General features: G+C 39.9%; 2 protein-coding genes across 2 annotated transcripts in view; one reads left to right on the forward strand and one right to left on the reverse strand.

Moving 5' to 3' along the window:
- LOC117496514 (protein CutA homolog) overlaps nt 1-6,991 on the forward strand; it is a 7,815-nt gene extending 824 nt beyond the window's left edge. Inside the window, exons 2-7 of the mRNA XM_034148193.1 lie at nt 923-988; nt 1,961-2,109; nt 3,081-3,140; nt 3,641-3,686; nt 5,880-5,929; nt 6,104-6,991. Of these exons, the coding sequence (XP_034004084.1) occupies nt 926-988; nt 1,961-2,109; nt 3,081-3,140; nt 3,641-3,686; nt 5,880-5,929; nt 6,104-6,203 (468 nt within the window). The 5' untranslated portion in view covers nt 923-925 and the 3' untranslated portion in view covers nt 6,204-6,991. The remainder of the gene's footprint in view (nt 1-922; nt 989-1,960; nt 2,110-3,080; nt 3,141-3,640; nt 3,687-5,879; nt 5,930-6,103) is intronic.
- Nucleotides 6,992-12,188: 5,197 nt separating this feature from the next.
- On the reverse strand, nt 12,189-14,368 carry LOC117496538 (somatostatin receptor type 5). Its single transcript, XM_034148237.1, has 2 exons — nt 13,607-14,368; nt 12,189-12,845 (listed from the first exon to the last, which is right to left on the reverse strand). Exons 1-2 carry the CDS (start codon nt 14,366-14,368, stop codon nt 12,189-12,191), a joined length of 1,419 nt encoding a protein of 472 aa, XP_034004128.1.
- Between the last annotated feature and the right edge of the window lie 3,372 nt (nt 14,369-17,740).

Below are 17,740 nucleotides of genomic sequence, written 5' to 3' on the forward strand. Positions count from 1 at the left end.
GTGGTGGAGTTCACTTATCAAAGCCACATAAGAAACTAAGGCTCTGTGAGGTCTCTTTTAGCCGGAGGTTAGTTGTTAAATGGGGCGAAGCCTGCGAGCTAGTTCAGGCAGTCAACTCTATTTAAGCTGCCAGGTCTTCCTGCCTCTGCCTCGCTCATGCTGCTCCTGCCACTGCTGTGTTCACTTGCTATTGCTACGTTCATGTTGCTGCTGCTCGCCTGCCCCACCACCACCCCCAGCTTCCACCCCCACCCCCAGCTTCCACCCCCAGCTTCCACCTGTAGGCTCGGGGGGGATAGTTATCTAATCATCACTCAATGTTCTTTGTCAATCTGTGGAGTGATGAGGCCCGAGCCTAGACGCCAAACTCAAACTATATGCTGCTTCTAATAAACATATTAAGAAACACGTGAGTTGTCTGACTGAAATAGAGTTATTGGCAGGAATGACTTCCAGTATCTGTACAAAACGCTGCAGCTTTCAGTGCATATTTTCCAATTTTCGCACGTGAAACTTGAGAGCAATGACTATATGAATATGTTGGCCCGCTATGTTCATTTGCCTCAAGTTATAACTTTAAATACAGTTTTTAAGTCGATTTTTATGCTCTACTACAACTTAAGAGGGAAACATGGACTTGCAGCCACTTCACTTAAAATGACACATGTTCATCTTATATAATACGAAGCATCTTACTGATTTACCCAGTAGTATATTGGCTCCACATTGAGACATTGAAATGCTAGTGTTTTTACTTTAGGTACATGTTGCAGATTTCTTTCTTAAGTGACATTTGGAATGCAGGACTTTACTTGTGATAGAGTAGCTGATGGTATCTCTAAGTGCCATCAGCTAAACCATGCCATACCATCTCTAAAAGGATCTTAACTACTACGAACCGTTCTGTGTGTGTCTCGCTCAGGAGATGCGCTTTGGGTCTCTGGCTGCAGAAACACTGACCGCTGGATCCTTGAGAGCTTTAGCTGTGGTGAGTGTTTCATGATGCACATGTCTCTCACACACCATGCTTTGCTCTAATGTATTTTGGGAACGTTGTTGATAAAGGTGGGCGATATGTAGGGCTGTGCAATTAATCATATTTTAATCGCAATTACGATTTTGGCCTGCCACAATTACGAAAACAACATAATCGAAAAAAACGATTATTTAGCTTTGCTAGGTTGTGACAGTGCAACATATTTGATCTAATTAGTTTTAGTCTCATTTATTTATCATATTTATATATGTTTAGTAGCTTGTGGAAGTGCGCTCCAAAATATTTGTTGATCTTGTTTATTGGTATTTATTATTTTGATATTATTTATTTAAAGGTGGGGTAGGTCATTTTGGAGAAACCAGCTTGAGTGCTCTGGAATTTGAAAAGCCGGACACAGGAATAATTCCCTGGGGGAGGATTAGGCAAATGAGCCGCTGACGTCACTTACCTACCCCACCTTTAAATGTGTTATTTAATTAATTTTTGTATTGGTTTTTCAGTTGAATTATACGTTCAGGGTAATCAACAGTTAAAAAGATACTGTTCAAATTATTATTTGTTTTAAAGTTCAATAAATGGATGTTTTCAAAGTCAATGAATAATCGTATTTAATAATCGTGATATCAATTATTGACCCAAATAATCGTGATTATGATTTTTGCCATAATCGAGCAGCCCTAGCGATATGTCTTAAGATGCACATATTAAAACATGTATTTTATATATATTTATTATTTTGTATGATATTAATGAATACCCATTTTAATGTTGTTATACTGTATTACAACATTAAAACGGGTATTCCTCTCTGAAGAGGATTCAACTCCTTTTTCAATCTATTGTCAATAGACAGATAGATGAATACTTTATTGATCCCAATTTGGGAAATTATTTCGTTACTAAAGCAGCAGTAATTGTTCTTCCTCCTCTTCGTCTTCCTCCTCGTCTTCCTCCTCTTCCCAGACCGTGCTCCTGAGTGTGTTGATGCTCCCGCTGCTGAGGACTGTTGGACTGAGAGTTTTCTCGATGGCCTCTGAGACGTACACACCTGGCTCTCTCTCTGCTGCCTTCGTCACCTGTCCCAACGACACCGTGGCTAAAACCCTGGCCAGGTAACACCATCTGCAACACCTTAGCATCTAGGAAAGAAATCATGATTTTGTTCTCTGAAATCTGACAGATTGCTCAGAATTTACTTTTTTCTCAAGACTCACTTGAAAATCGGAAATCTAACTATTTTCTCAGAAATCTGACTTTTTCTGAATTTTGACTTTTTTCTCAGAAATCTGAATATTTTCTTAGAATTTACTTTTTTCTAAAATAATAATGACTTTTTTCTCAGAATACACTTTTTTCTCAGAATACACTTTTTTCTCAGAATACACGTTCAGAAACCAATTTTTTTCAGATTTAAAAAAATTAATTCAGAAAAAAACATCTGTTCGGAAATCTGACTTTTTCAGAATTTTGACTTTTTTTAATTTCATTTTATCGGAAATCTGCATTCATTCAGATTTTGACTTTAATATCAGAAATCTGCATATTTTTTCTTAGAATTTACTTTTTTCTACAAAAAATAATGACTTGTCTCAGAAATCAAATTTTCTTCAGAATTTTTACTTTTTTCGGAAATCTGACTTTTTCAGAATTTTGGCTTTGTATCTCAGAATTGATTTTTGTCTCAGAATAACAAAAAAGATCTTTTGGTCAGGTCTCACATTTTTCTTCCACATGTGGCCCTAATCCTCTTCTCTACGAAGGTGTTTAGCTGCTGCTCAAATTGCACAGTTACATGCATGTAGTGAAAAATACAATGAACGAAAGGCTTGTAATTTGAATGTTTGAAGTAAACTGTAGTCCTGGCTAAATCAGCAGATAAGAAAAGTCATATGAAACAACATTAATAATAATATCCTGATGAGGACAGAATACATGTATTCATGACATCTTGAAAGTGGGATGTCCCTATATTTTTACACTATTGCTCTAGAAGAAAATGGACAGCCAGAAACAGCATTTGTTACCAGTTCTCTTTCTTGCATATTCATGTGTGACTGATTCCTTATTTCCTTCTGTCTCTCAGGGGTATTGTGGAAAACAAACTAGCTGCTTGCGTCAACATTGTTCCAGCAATCACATCTGTGTAAGTTTTGAGACGGCTGCTTGTCTGTGTTTTTAATATGTAGAAGAATAAGATATACTTTATAAATCCCATAGGGGGAAATTCAGGTTTCACTCTGTTGTTATTGAGTTACAGTTCAAATACACACAAACACATCTGGTGTTTCATTTCTACCTCTGTATTTAAAATTCCCCTAAAGTTGGGTAAAACATTTTATTATTACGAAATAACTTTCAATTCCCGACTACAAAACCTTTTTTAATTTTTAATTTATTTATTTGATGTGTTTATTTTTGTAGTTACTTGATTGATCACAAATTGGGAAATTATTTTATTTTATTTATTAGTATATATCTGTATGTTGTTGCTCCCATCAATCGCCTATGAACTGAGTCTTTCTCAGGCAGCGTCTTTAATAAATGGTTTTACCCTTTTAAAAATGAGTTATTGAGAAACACCGAATGATTCTGACCCCCAGGATGTATTAATGATATCTTCCATCTTCTGACTCCTGCCTTCAGATATGAATGGCAGGGTAAGATTGAAGAGGACAGCGAAGTGATGCTGGTGAGTGATGACCGAGTATTGTAATATTTGATACTCATTTTAATAATTTTAATACTCATACTTTACTTTCTCACGCCTTTAAAATCTGCTATTCAGAAAGATGCTTTTAAGGATCAGAAAGAATACATGATATTCATGTACTAAGATTTTTTTAAATAGAGATTCCTTCCCTTTGTAAAGAAAATATACAATAATAGAAGTATGTTTATGTTTTGGAGTGCATGCATGTGCTCACACTAAATGAACTAACACTAGAGAAACACTAAAGACATTAACACCTCCCCAAACCCCTCTTGCTCTTTTTCTTGTTATGTGTCTTGGAAAATGTATAATAGAATCTAAGGCCCCGTCCACACAGAGACGATTTCAGTTGTATCCGCTAAAGTTCTTCATCGTATAGACGGTTCGTCCACACGAAGCCGAAACGGAGCTGCGGCTTCGGAGCCTGAAAACCTCTCCTGCTCACCCCCACGTCATTGCTGAACAACAACAATGACAGGGTTGCGTTCGTGCTCCAGACGCTACTGACCAGGATACAGATGTTAGTGCAACCATCAGCAACAAGTGGACATGCTCGGGGGGTCTTCTTCGCTGCTTTTGGTGTATTTTGTGGCGGAAGTACAGCGCCACTTACAGGCCCGGCATATGTACTACAGCGTCTCCAGCGGTTTCGAGCGGTTTCGTTTGGACGGAAGACTTTTTTAAAATCGACTTCGGTTCGAAATCGATTTCGTCTCCGTGTGGACGGGGCCTAGATGAGAGAAAAGGCGCGTTCACACCACAGTACTTTTCCCACTTTAGTTCCGATATAGTTCTGAAATGTCGCGTTCACACCAAAAAGAGCCGGAACAAAAATTAGTTAATGAGAACCTTTTTACCCCCTTTTCCGTCCCTGCTAGAGAGCAGGGACTTTCGTGGGAGAAAAAGGTTCCTATGTCTGATTGGCTGGGCGGATTGCAAACCACGCCCCGTAAAACTCCCAAAAAGTTTTGTGAAGCCGCCATTTTATTATCCTCGCATTAGCATTATTATTATTAGCATTAGCATTCGCCCAGTGCACAAACGGAGAGAGACTAACTTATGGCAACACAAAAGAAAACATGGGAGTGGTGGAGATGAGGAGGTGTCGGCGTTCTGGCGATTTACTCGGAAGGCTTCAGTAGAAGCTGCTGGGAGTCCCAGCAGCTTCTACTGAAGCCTTCCCCAACTCCGGGGACTTCCGGCCGGGGACTCCAGGTGGCAGTATACGCCGTGAAGTTGTTTGCGGCCTGCCAGTAAACCCAAAGCAGAAGAAGAAGAAGTGACGTCAGCGGCTCATTTGCCTAACGGCCCGTCCACACAGCAGCGTTAAAAAAATCTTGGAACGCTTCTGCCCATTCACTTTGAATGGGGTGACGTCACTTTGCCTCACTTTTCGCCGAACTGCATTGTGGGAAGCAGAGCGGAGATTTTCAGGATTCAAAGTTGAGCAATGTTCAACTTTTGAAGCTGAGGTGGAAGCGTCAGCCAATCAAATCCCGTTTATGCAAATCTGACAGGTCAAGCGCTAGCCAATCAAACCGCGTGTATGCTGGGAGAGACATACCGCAGGTCATTTCCTCATATTCCAAAACATGGAGGAGAAATGAGCGGTAGGGAATCACCCGGTGCTTTATGACCAGTCCCTATTTACCTACCGGGATACAAACCGGAGGAGCCAGGCATGGAGGGAGGTGGCAGAGACAGTGGTAGGTTTTTCGCCTGTTTGGGGAGTTTATATCCAGTTTACTTCGGGCTTTTTTTGCTTCGTATGTCGGGGGGCGGGAGATTCATGTGATTGGTTGTTGGTCGCGTTGCTCGCAAAAAATCCCCAAGCTTCAGATACGCCCACCTCCAAGACTTTTTTAACGCTGCTGTGTGGACGCTCCGTAATCCTCCCTCAGGGACTTATTCTGGTGTGAACGCGATCTGTACTTAGTTCATGAGAACTAAAGTGTTCTCATGAACTAAGTTCTCATGAACCTTTGTGGGAAAAGTACTGCGGTGTGAAAGCGCCTAAAAACAATACCATTACAGTCATTGTAGGTATTAAGTTAGCAAAACAAACCTCATGAGACGACACACATGTCCAAATAAACACAAAGGTCACAAAAAACGATACATGTTATGAAATTGTAATGTCTAATCAAATGTCTCTCTCTCTCTCCTGTTTAGATGATTAAAACAAGAAGCTCCAAGGTGCCTGCTCTAGCTGAATACGTCCGGTAAGTCTGGAAGAATTTTAGCCATAGCAGACCATTTACATGCACTAAAACCTATAGAACACAGGAGAGGGAAAACCCCAGAAAGCAGAATAGGGCCTCTTTTAAACTTTTATGTTAATGACAGGACTCAAAATACGTATGTTGTGTAGTGAAACTGCTATTTGTCCTCTCCAGCTCTAACCATCCCTACGAGGTGGCCGAGGTGATCAGCCTGCCCATCGAGCAGGGAAACCCTCCGTACCTGAAGTGGATCGAAGGAGTCGTTCCTGAATAATTGCGATTATTTTGACTGATATTTGAGGGAATGGTCATTTTGCATCGTAATTCTGAGGTTCTGTGCCAAACAAATGTGTTCAAAGTCTGTGGGAAAAAGATTTGTGAATGTGGGGATATCTCTAGAGCTCCACAAAACTGTATATTTTTGACAAATATTGAGATCCCTGCGATTTAAATATTGCACCATACATATTCGGATTTTGAAAACGTTTTGATTAACTGTGCACACCTATCCACGACTAAGAGTGGAAGAATGTTACAATTCGATCTGGAAAAGTGTGTGTTCATGCCTCAAATACACAAAACAAGTCTGTCATGGTAACGCTACCTGCTAGAAAAGGTACAAGTCAAGACAAGGTGCCCGTTATGTGAATAAATAACACCACACAGGCCTCTGGTGTACATGGTTTAAACTGTTAAACGGCTAAAACCAGTCATTTTTGTTGCTAAAATACAAAAAAACTTCACTCATAGGTTGTATTTCTATTTTAAAAACTATGAAACAGGTGAAATGTATTCCTTTTTGGTGCAAGACAAAGACACACATTCTAACATGAATACAACTCTGATACGGCTAATACATGTCCTTTTTTGAAGCCATCATTTAAGTCCTTTAAGTGCTTCATATGTTCCCTTTCAGTGTGTACACCTGCTTCTACATCTGTACTCCCTAATTGAAAAGCGTGCTGGATAAACTGACACTAAAATGTAAAAGTGCAAGACATAAGTTCTGATTTCTACTGTGAAAGATCCATATTTCAATAAAGAGGACGATGTTTTTTACAATTTGGTTTTGAGTGTTTTTTTGATACAACAGTATTCAGTGAAGTCGGGATCATAATGACACATAATGCACATATTACTGTATACTTGTATATGTGCAGTAATCCAGGGACACAATTACATACATCAGGTTTTATTATTTACATTACACTTATATATCATTATACACTTAACATCTAAATACAAAGGCAGTCGTTTACAATACACTACATAACACATCTCTGTTATTTAACATTTTGATAACCAATTTTCTTTACATTGACTAAAACTAACACTGAGGTAAATACAGAGAATTATTTATAAAATGTTGATCTTTGCTAAAAAACACACAAAGAAAAACACATGACTTCATTTTTCGAGGAAACTTCTTTTTTTCACAAGCTTAAGGGATACATATTTTATATATAAAAAAAAAAAAAAAAACCCATCTACATGTTTCCGTCATAATTTAAAAGGATTTAATAAATAAATACAAAACTAACCAATCAGAGCAGACTGGGCTCTGGTTTCAGACAGAGGGTGAAAAGAGGTGCTGCAGCACAGGCAGTATGAGAAAAATAAAGAGCTTTTTAAACATTAAATCATGGAGACATGTAGAGACACTACATACTGATATACACCTGAACATCAGCAGGAGAGGACTCTTTAAAGTAGAGACACTACATACTGATATACACCTGAACATCAGCAGGAGAGGACTCTTTAAAGTAGAGACACTACATACTGATATACACCTGAACATCAGCAGGAGAGGACTCTTTAAAGTAGAGACACTACATACTGATATACACCTGAACATCAGCAGGAGAGGACTCTTTAAAGTAGAGACACTACATACTGATATACACCTGAACATCAGCAGGAGAGGACTCTTTAAAGCAGAGACACTACATACTGATATACACCTGAACATCAGCAGGAGAGGACTCTTTAAAGTAGAGACACTACATACTGATATACACCTGAACATCAGCAGGAGAGGACTCTTTAAAGTAGAGACACTACATACTGATATACACCTGAACATCAGCAGGAGAGGACTCTTTAAAGTAGAGACACTACATACTGATATACACCTGAACATCAGCAGGAGAGGACTCTTTAAAGTAGAGACGCTACATACTGATATACACCTGAACATCAGCAGGAGAGGACTCTTTAAAGTAGAGACGCTACATACTGATATACACCTGAACATCAGCAGGAGAGGACTCTTTAAAGTAGAGACACTACATACTGATATACACCTGAACATCAGCAGGAGAGGACTCTTTAAAGTAGAGACACTACATACTGATATACACCTGAACATCAGCAGGAGATGACTCTTTAAAGTAGAGAGACTACATACTGATATACACCTGAACATCAGCAGGAGAGAACTCTTTAAAGTAGAGACACTACATACTGATATACACCTGAACATCAGCAGGAGAGGACTCTTTAAAGTAGAGACGCTACATACTGATATACACCTGAACATCAGCAGGAGAGGACTCTTTAAAGTAGAGACACTACATACTGATATACACCTGAACATCAGCAGGAGAGGACTCTTTAAAGTAGAGACACTACATACTGATATACACCTGAACATCAGCAGGAGATGACTCTTTAAAGTAGAGAGACTACATACTGATATACACCTGAACATCAGCAGGAGAGAACTCTTTGAAGTAGAGACACTACATACTGATATACACCTGAACATCAGCAGGAGAGGACTCTTTAAAGTAGAGACGCTACATACTGATATACACCTGAACATCAGCAGGAGAGGACTCTTTAAAGTAGAGACGCTACATACTGATATACACCTGAACATCAGCAGGAGAGGACTCTTTAAAGTAGAGACGCTACATACTGATATACACCTGAACATCAGCAGGAGAGGACTCTTTAAAGTAGAGACACTACATACTGATATACACCTGAACATCAGCAGGAGAGGACTCTTTAAAGTAGAGACACTACATACTGATATACACCTGAACATCAGCAGGAGATGACTCTTTAAAGTAGAGAGACTACATACTGATATACACCTGAACATCAGCAGGAGAGAACTCTTTAAAGTAGAGACACTACATACTGATATACACCTGAACATCAGCAGGAGAGGACTCTTTAAAGTAGAGACGCTACATACTGATATACACCTGAACATCAGCAGGAGAGGACTCTTTAAAGTAGAGACACTACATACTGATATACACCTGAACATCAGCAGGAGAGGACTCTTTAAAGTAGAGACACTACATACTGATATACACCTGAACATCAGCAGGAGATGACTCTTTAAAGTAGAGAGACTACATACTGATATACACCTGAACATCAGCAGGAGAGAACTCTTTAAAGTAGAGACACTACATACTGATATACACCTGAACATCAGCAGGAGAGGACTCTTTAAAGTAGAGACACTACATACTGATATACACCTGAACATCAGCAGGAGAGGACTCTTTAAAGTAGAGACACTACATATTGATATACACCTGAACATCAGCAGGAGAGGACTCTTTAAAGTAGAGACACTACATACTGATATACACCTGAACATCAGCAGGAGAGGACTCTTTAAAGTAGAGACACTACATACTGATATACACCTGAACATCAGCAGGAGAGGACTCTTTAAAGTAGAGACACTACATACTGATATACACCTGAACATCAGCAGGAGAGGACTCTTTAAAGTAGAGACACTACATACTGATATACACCTGAACATCAGCAGGAGAGGACTCTTTAAAGTAGAGACGCTACATACTGATATACACCTGAACATCAGCAGGAGAGGACTCTTTAAAGTAGAGACACTACATACTGATATACACCTGAACATCAGCAGGAGAGGACTCTTTAAAGTAGAGACACTACATACTGATATACACCTGAACATCAGCAGGAGAGGACTCTTTAAAGTAGAGACACTACATACTGATACACACCTGAACATCAGCAGGAGAGAACTCTTTAAAGTAGAGACACTACATACTGATATACACCTGAACATCAGCAGGAGAGGACTCTTTAAAGTAGAGACACTACATACTGATATACACCTGAACATCAGCAGGAGAGGACTCTTTAAAGTAGAGACACTACATACTGATATACACCTGAACATCAGCAGCAGATGACTCTTTAAAGTAGAGAGACTACATACTGATATACACCTGAACATCAGCAGGAGAGAACTCTTTAAAGTAGAGACACTACATACTGATATACACCTGAACATCAGCAGGAGAGGACTCTTTAAAGTAGAGACACTACATACTGATATACACCTGAACATCAGCAGGAGAGGACTCTTTAAAGTAGAGACACTACATACTGATATACACCTGAACATCAGCAGGAGATGACTCTTTAAAGTAGAGAGACTACATACTGATATACACCTGAACATCAGCAGGAGAGAACTCTTTAAAGTAGAGACACTACATACTGATATACACCTGAACATCAGCAGGAGAGGACTCTTTAAAGTAGAGACGCTACATACTGATATACACCTGAACATCAGCAGGAGAGGACTCTTTAAAGTAGAGACGCTACATACTGATATACAAAAGAGGTGATGCAGCACAAGATTTGATGCATCTGAAGTTTAATTGGAGCAGAAAATAGACTTCGACCTGCTTCCTTTGAAAACTTTATGTGTTGCACATTTCAGAAAGCAAACTGAGGCGAGTTGTTGTCCTGAAATCTCACAGAGAAAAAATACTTTTAAGAAATTCTTATATGTTTGCTCAGCCATGCACACCATTGACGTTGTTCTACAAAAGCTCCACAAAAGCACAAAACACAGAGAGTGAATTATCTGAAGTTACCTCTGTGGGCGGTTTTAGTCCAAGTAAAAAGTAACGTTTTGGGATGGATACTTGTGTTACCTCCCACTGTGATGATTCATACGGTGCATTATCAGCCAGAACAACATGTTTCTGTCCTCTTTTCGCAAAACAGCCACAAACATAAATATATAAAATAATAAATTAAAGATGTGGTCTCTTTTTGAGGCGACCAGTTTCACACCCAAGACTAAGAGTGAGAAACAAAGACAAATGTGTTTGTTCGCTTAGAGTACTCCACAATACTTACAGCCAGTTGTATATTTAAAATAATGCTTCAGGTTTCAATTCGGTTTCAATCCTAAATCATGCCTACGTTTCATTTTCTCAAACTGGGTTAACCCTAACCCCAATTGCATTGATATCGGCACACTATTTCAGCCAAGTATAAAACACCTGACCCCAAGTTTAAGATGTGCATATTGTAAACTATGGACTCCACCTGATTTAAAACTGAGCCTGTAATCTGCCATGTTCTAATATCTGAGAAATGCTTCAAATTCTCTGCCCCAATATCATGTTAGAGACAAATATACAGGGGAACATCCGAGCTTTGTGTAACACCTGGATGTTTTCAGTTTCACTCTCAAGATACAGTGGATTACCGTTGTCCATATAACAGCAATACATACATTTATAACAATATAATAAGATATAATATTATGGTCTTTGTTGCAGTAGATCATGTCGTTATTAAAGTGAACACACATAAAGTGTTACTGCATGTCTGGTAAACTTCACAATGTACTCAGGCGTTTCAGATATTGAAATGTGTTCTTCAGCTTGCCATCTGGTTTCAATCCAACATTTTGAACATCATGCCTGAATAAAGTTTGTCAAAAGGACATTATTTTTGGTAAAAATAAAGCCCTTTTTGAGTAAAACACTGACTCTGTCCTGATTGCTGCACTACCACTTTTCTTTCACTATTTCACAATATATTGTAAAATATGTACTCCCCATTATCTAACACTGAGACTGTAATCTGTAATCACCTAGCAGTCGATTCAATATAAGAGAAATGCGGCAAATACTTTGCACTAAAATCACGTTACAAAGACAAATATACGGGGCAACATCTGTGCTGACCTTCTTGGTGTAACACCTGGACGTTTGTTTTCAAAGTGACAATTAAACAGGGATTTTTTTTGTTTCACACAAATAATACATCTTTGCAATTTAACATTAGCAGGCTAATGCAAAAGTGAGACAATAACCAAGATCCAACCCATATTTTAAGATGTGGATATTGTTAAATATTCACTTGGCATGATCTAACACTGAACCTGTAATTTGTAATTGTTACATTTCTTTGAAACACTTTTAATATCATCCTGTTACAGAGAGCTGATCTCAAGCACTGAGTTATTGTCCGGGTTTTCTTCAGGTTGTGACTTCCTGTTCCTGATTCTACTGATCATAGAGGACGCTACCTCCGCCGGGTCGAAGCCCAAATCTTTCTCTGCTTCATGTTTGACACTCGAGTTCTCCGCCTGAGTCTTTGCGTCTACGCTGTGGTTTCCATTTTGTGCCATTTGGCATATTTCACTCATCTGAACAGCCCCTCCTGTTTCATTGATTTCCTCTTCTTGTTCTTTCCTTCGCACATTGACGCCCCCTTCACTTTTTTGAACTTGCAGCACAATGCCGCCCCACTCCTCTGTCGGGCGATGCAGCTCCATGCCGTTGCTCTTCACCCGTCGAGACGCTCCGCACAGGGCCTTCCTGAAGCCCCTCTTGAAGTTGTCGGACAGAAAGCCGTACAGGATGGGGTTGGCGCAGCTGTTTGCATACGACAGCACAACGACAAACACGTAAAGCCCCCTGAAGTCTCCAGGCAGGACCACCAGCAGGTTGATGATGTTCAGAGCGTAGAAGGGTAGCCAGCAGAGGACAAACACGGCCACCACCACCACCACCATCCGGGTGATTTTACGCTCAGACTTCCTGCGGCGAGAGGACGTGGCCTGGGCCCGCTTTCCAACGCTGCGCACCTGTGAAAGAAAAAGAAGGTTTACCTCTCTTAAGAAAACACATTTTAACCAATAATTTGTCATCTCACCAAAGTCAAAAAAAGCATTTCCTCCATATGTACTTTTCCATTGCAGCTAAGTTATGCCCATCTGAATATTCTGCTATTAAACCAAAATAAAAAAGGTTAAAAGTAAATTCAAAACACTTTTTCCCCAAGATATTTTAACCAGATTTCCCCCATTAAACAACCATGAACAATTTGCATGTTACACTAAAACTCGGACTCATTGCATTATCATTTTTAAATGTACAAAACTTCAACTTGCACACTTGTATAATGTATATAGAGTCCTATGTCTATATTTCGTTTTAGTATATTGGTCTTTCAATATATATGACTTTGCTCTGTATATGTTATACTGTGATCAATAAAGTATATCTAATCTATTCTAGTTTTGTCATTTTACTCTTGAAAGGCATATACAGTACTAAATCACATATACAGTATGATGTGACATACTCACTTCATGTCACATCATGAACTGTATGAATATGAATGAGTAAAAATCCAGTTACAAAGCAAAACAATTGTGCACCTACGCTAAAGATTACGATGTTATGAAAAACTGATGAGGAAATCTTAAGGTGATTCGTAAGGATATGTTTTTCAAGTTTCTATGGTTAGTAACACTGACGATATCCAAGTAAGAAAACTTAAGTTTGGGGAATACAGAATCGAAGTAATTAATTTCACTCATCTGTGTTTGTGTACACTCCTAACCTTGATGACGATCAACAAGTAGCACAGGCAGATGACCAGCAGGGGGCAGAAGAAGCCCATGGTGCAGGTGTAAACTATAAAAGACGTCTTCCAAACTTCAGCTGGTTCAGGCCATACGATGCTGCAGTTACCGTCGTCCTTCAGCACGTCTGCAAACACCACCACGGGCAGCACCACAACAAACGACCCAGCCCAAACCGTGGCACTGACGGCCTTCACTACACGGGGGCGCCGCCACCAATAAGACCGGATTGGGTGCACTACGGCCAGGTAGCGATCCACTGACATCACCGTTAGGCAGAAGATGCTGGTGAACTGGTTGATGGCGTCCACTGTCATGACCACGCGGCACATTAGCGAGCCGAAGGGCCAAGAGAGAAGAGCGTTCTGCACTGCCAGGAAGGGCAAACCTAGCATGAAGAGTTCGTCCGCGATTGCCAAATTCAGGATGTAGATGTTGGTGACTGACTCCTTCTTGGTGTAGTTGACGACAACGTGGATGACGAGAGTGTTGCCCACGAGGCCAACAACACACACCATACCGTAGATGAGAGGGATGAAGATTCCCGCCAAGCCAGGGAAGGAACTAGGCTCCGGTTTGGTGTCATTCTGGCAGCAGCTGTTAAAGAGGAAAGAGCCGTCGCTCGGGGTGAAGCCGAGGAAAGGTTCAGAAGGAGTGGAGAGGAGCAGGAAGTGGGAGTTGGTGATCCAGGTAGCTGTGGAGGCTTCCTGAGGCAGCTGGGAGGCCTGGATGAGCTCCATGGAGGCTTCAATTAGGCAACGACAACTGATCAGATCCCATCAGTGACCGGTCAACAGCTCTATGAGGAAAACAAAGTTAGTAATCATCCATTGGTGTGTTGCAATAAATGTGTACGGATGAAAAAAGTGTGCAGAGCGTAGCTTTGACCTCATTTCTAATTGCTGTTGACCATTGCTTGAACTGAAAGATTGACGTAAGGTTACAGCGTTAACCTCTTAAGCCCTGAGCCTGTTTTTCAGGTCTCAGGCTTGAAAATGACATTCCCAGAACAAATGACCATATCTTCCCTTCTAAAAGGGTTAAATTAATAATCTTTGTTCTCAAAGTAATGATAAACCTGTGAGTTGGATCTAGAGCCAATGGAATCGAGGGAAAGTTCTATACACCCCAACACGTTAACAAATAAGGAGTGAGAGTGACGCGTGGCCAAAACCGGAAGCTGCATACACTCTGGTGGCTACCATTAGCAGCTAACTTTTTCTCTCCGATTTTTACATAAAAATGGAATTATGGATTATAAACAATTTTACTCAAAGCAACAGATACATTATCAACCTATGGATCAACCGATTCAGCCGCGTTTATTCTCGTTTTAATGCCATTGAACACGTCTTTTGACCTAATTGACAGCTACGGTGAGACGATCTCCCGTAAAAGCTCCGTAAAGGTACGTGTTGTGATGTCTGTGTTTGCTTCCCCTGTCGCGAGTTCGGGTCGCTCAGTGATGATACTATACCTATATAATCTGTGGAGTCTCAGCTTTAATCGGATATATTGTATGTGCAGTAACGATAAGTAATAAGGGTATCTTTATCTTGAGTTCTGTGCTAAGTGCGTTAGCATTTTTTCGCTTAGTGCTAATTCAGAGGCTTGGTATTACCCTTGTGTTTTGTTTTGGTAAAAATGGTTCATATCTTCAGTTAGCTGAGATTCTTCCCGTTAATCTGGTGCTACACATTAATAGTTTCATAAATGTTAAGAAGCCCTGAGACACAGTCTCGAAAAAAAAATCGGTGGGGGGGTCCACTGGGGGGACCGTCGTCCTTTATCTTGCTAAACAACATGCAGAAAAAAACCTGTTAGATGATAAGTGAGATAGCAAATTGCAAAGAATCCAACATAAGCAAACACATAAATAGAGCATATTGTGTCTACAAAATAGTGTTGGCAAAATAGATAGACTTCACTGCCATATAACAATAATTACAATATATAACATTAAAATCAGGATATGCATGTAGTGTTAAATGGCTGTGACAGTGCGAGTGACACGTTTCGTCCAATCTCTGACCAGTGAAGCTAGAATACTAAACCACTAATCAACCTAACCACTCTCCTTCCGTCACAACAAAAACAAGCCTTCACCGGAACAAAAACACAACCTATTCACTTCTATTAGTACCAGACTTGTTTATGAAGCCATCCCGGGTTCTTAATAACTACCGTGCCGCACGCAGGCACACCCCCATCCCTCTCAGCCATGGTTAATAATTGGTATTGCGTTAGGAACAAAATGTACTGAGCGATGGAGTAAAATAACAGAAGCCTGTCCTCCACAACCTGGACTTAAGTGCATGAATGGGGAGGTGAGGATAACGGTGAGAGAAAAGGGAAATAAGGCAGGAGGAATCATTTACAGCACTGCGGGATACAGGAAGAAATTATGAGGTATAACATTTTAGAAAAAAATCAACTACAACAAGAGAGAAGGATGTAAAATGTGTTCAAATAAACAACCTGTGTGATTTTCTTTTTGCCATCTCTATAGTACGCTTAGATATTGAAACAAAAATAAATGGGAAAGAAAAGATATTGGATTGTCTTGGTTTTTATATAAACTAAAGGCCAGGAGAAAAATTAATTCCACCACCTCTTGGCATTTCTATCGGTTTAAAAAAACATTAAAATCGTCCTACATTCTCAGTGAGATTAATATATTCTTTCAAGGCTGAATGTAGGAGCCAGTAGACGGAGGTCAGGGCAACAATGACTAAAGGTAAACACCAAAGGACAGTATATTCTCTGTGGCATCAAGAGGACCTGAAATAAACCTACAATATAGGTAACACACAATTGTATTTTTGTCAATATTTTGAGTCAATTTTATGCATTTACTATGCTCTAAAAAAATCCAACTCCTACTAGATATGGAAATATATATAAAACATATATTCACCCATAATTAAATATTTATATAGAAAACCATGTGTTCAAACAACATTTCCCTCACAAAGGTCCCTCAGTGATAATAAAGCACATTAAACCTGACTTGTAACATTAAAAAAAAGCTCAAAATGCAAAGCAAATTGCACAATGTTAATCGTATTGGTGCCATCCTTGAGGATAGAGAAACAAATATACATCAAATTATTTAAATCATTGGACCTTGAAGATCCAGAACACACACACACACACACACACACACACACACACACACACACACACACACACACACACACACACACACACACACACACACGCACGCACACACACACACACACACACACACAAAGGCACCCACACATGTATTCCTGTAAATGTGCCGATGTGAGGTCCATCGGAGTGAGGACCACCTTTTCTTCGATACTAACTAAAGATATAAAAATAAAATAAATAAAACCCGCATTACAGCACACACACACAACCACACACACACGCACACACACACACGCACACACACACACACACACACACACACACACACACACAAACCCATCTTAGCAACCCAAAAGCCCAGAGTAAATGCTTATTATTCCCTTTGTTTGAAGGAATTGATGGTGTTTATGTGTATACAGGTAATACTATAACTAGTTTTAAAAGTTGGAGAGTGTTGAACCTGGACAAAATGTCATAAATGAGGACCAAGTTCCAAAACTGACCACTAGATGGTGTAGTAGCAGATGAGCAAAATCCAACACACCTACACACTTTATCTTATACATAAATGTGTTATTTTAAGATATAGAAGATTTTGGTTTGCGACATGGTGGGGAACACTGTAGTTAGATTTTTTAGAGCGTCCTGATAAAAATGGTGTGTTATCAAAGAATGGTCCTTATTTGTCATTAAAACAAGTACACACACACACACACACACACACACACACACACACACACACACACACACATGTATGTGCTCCTGATTTCCAGGATGTGCAGCACAACACCTGCCAGTCTAATCTCCCACTCTCACAATAGAGCAGACAGACAATCCGTCTTCCCAGAATGCATCTCTGCTTTTGTCTTCCGCTCTATTGTTGGCTGGGAGAAAAACTTCCTGGGAGATGTTGCCATGGCGACGTAAGGTCATGCAATGGCCCAAAAGGCCGTGAACGGAGCAAATCAACGAGACAAACACCAGAGTCATAAAGA

This window comes from Trematomus bernacchii, unplaced genomic scaffold, assembly GCF_902827165.1.
Source record: "Trematomus bernacchii unplaced genomic scaffold, fTreBer1.1, whole genome shotgun sequence".
Lineage (NCBI taxonomy): Eukaryota > Metazoa > Chordata > Actinopteri > Perciformes > Nototheniidae > Trematomus > Trematomus bernacchii.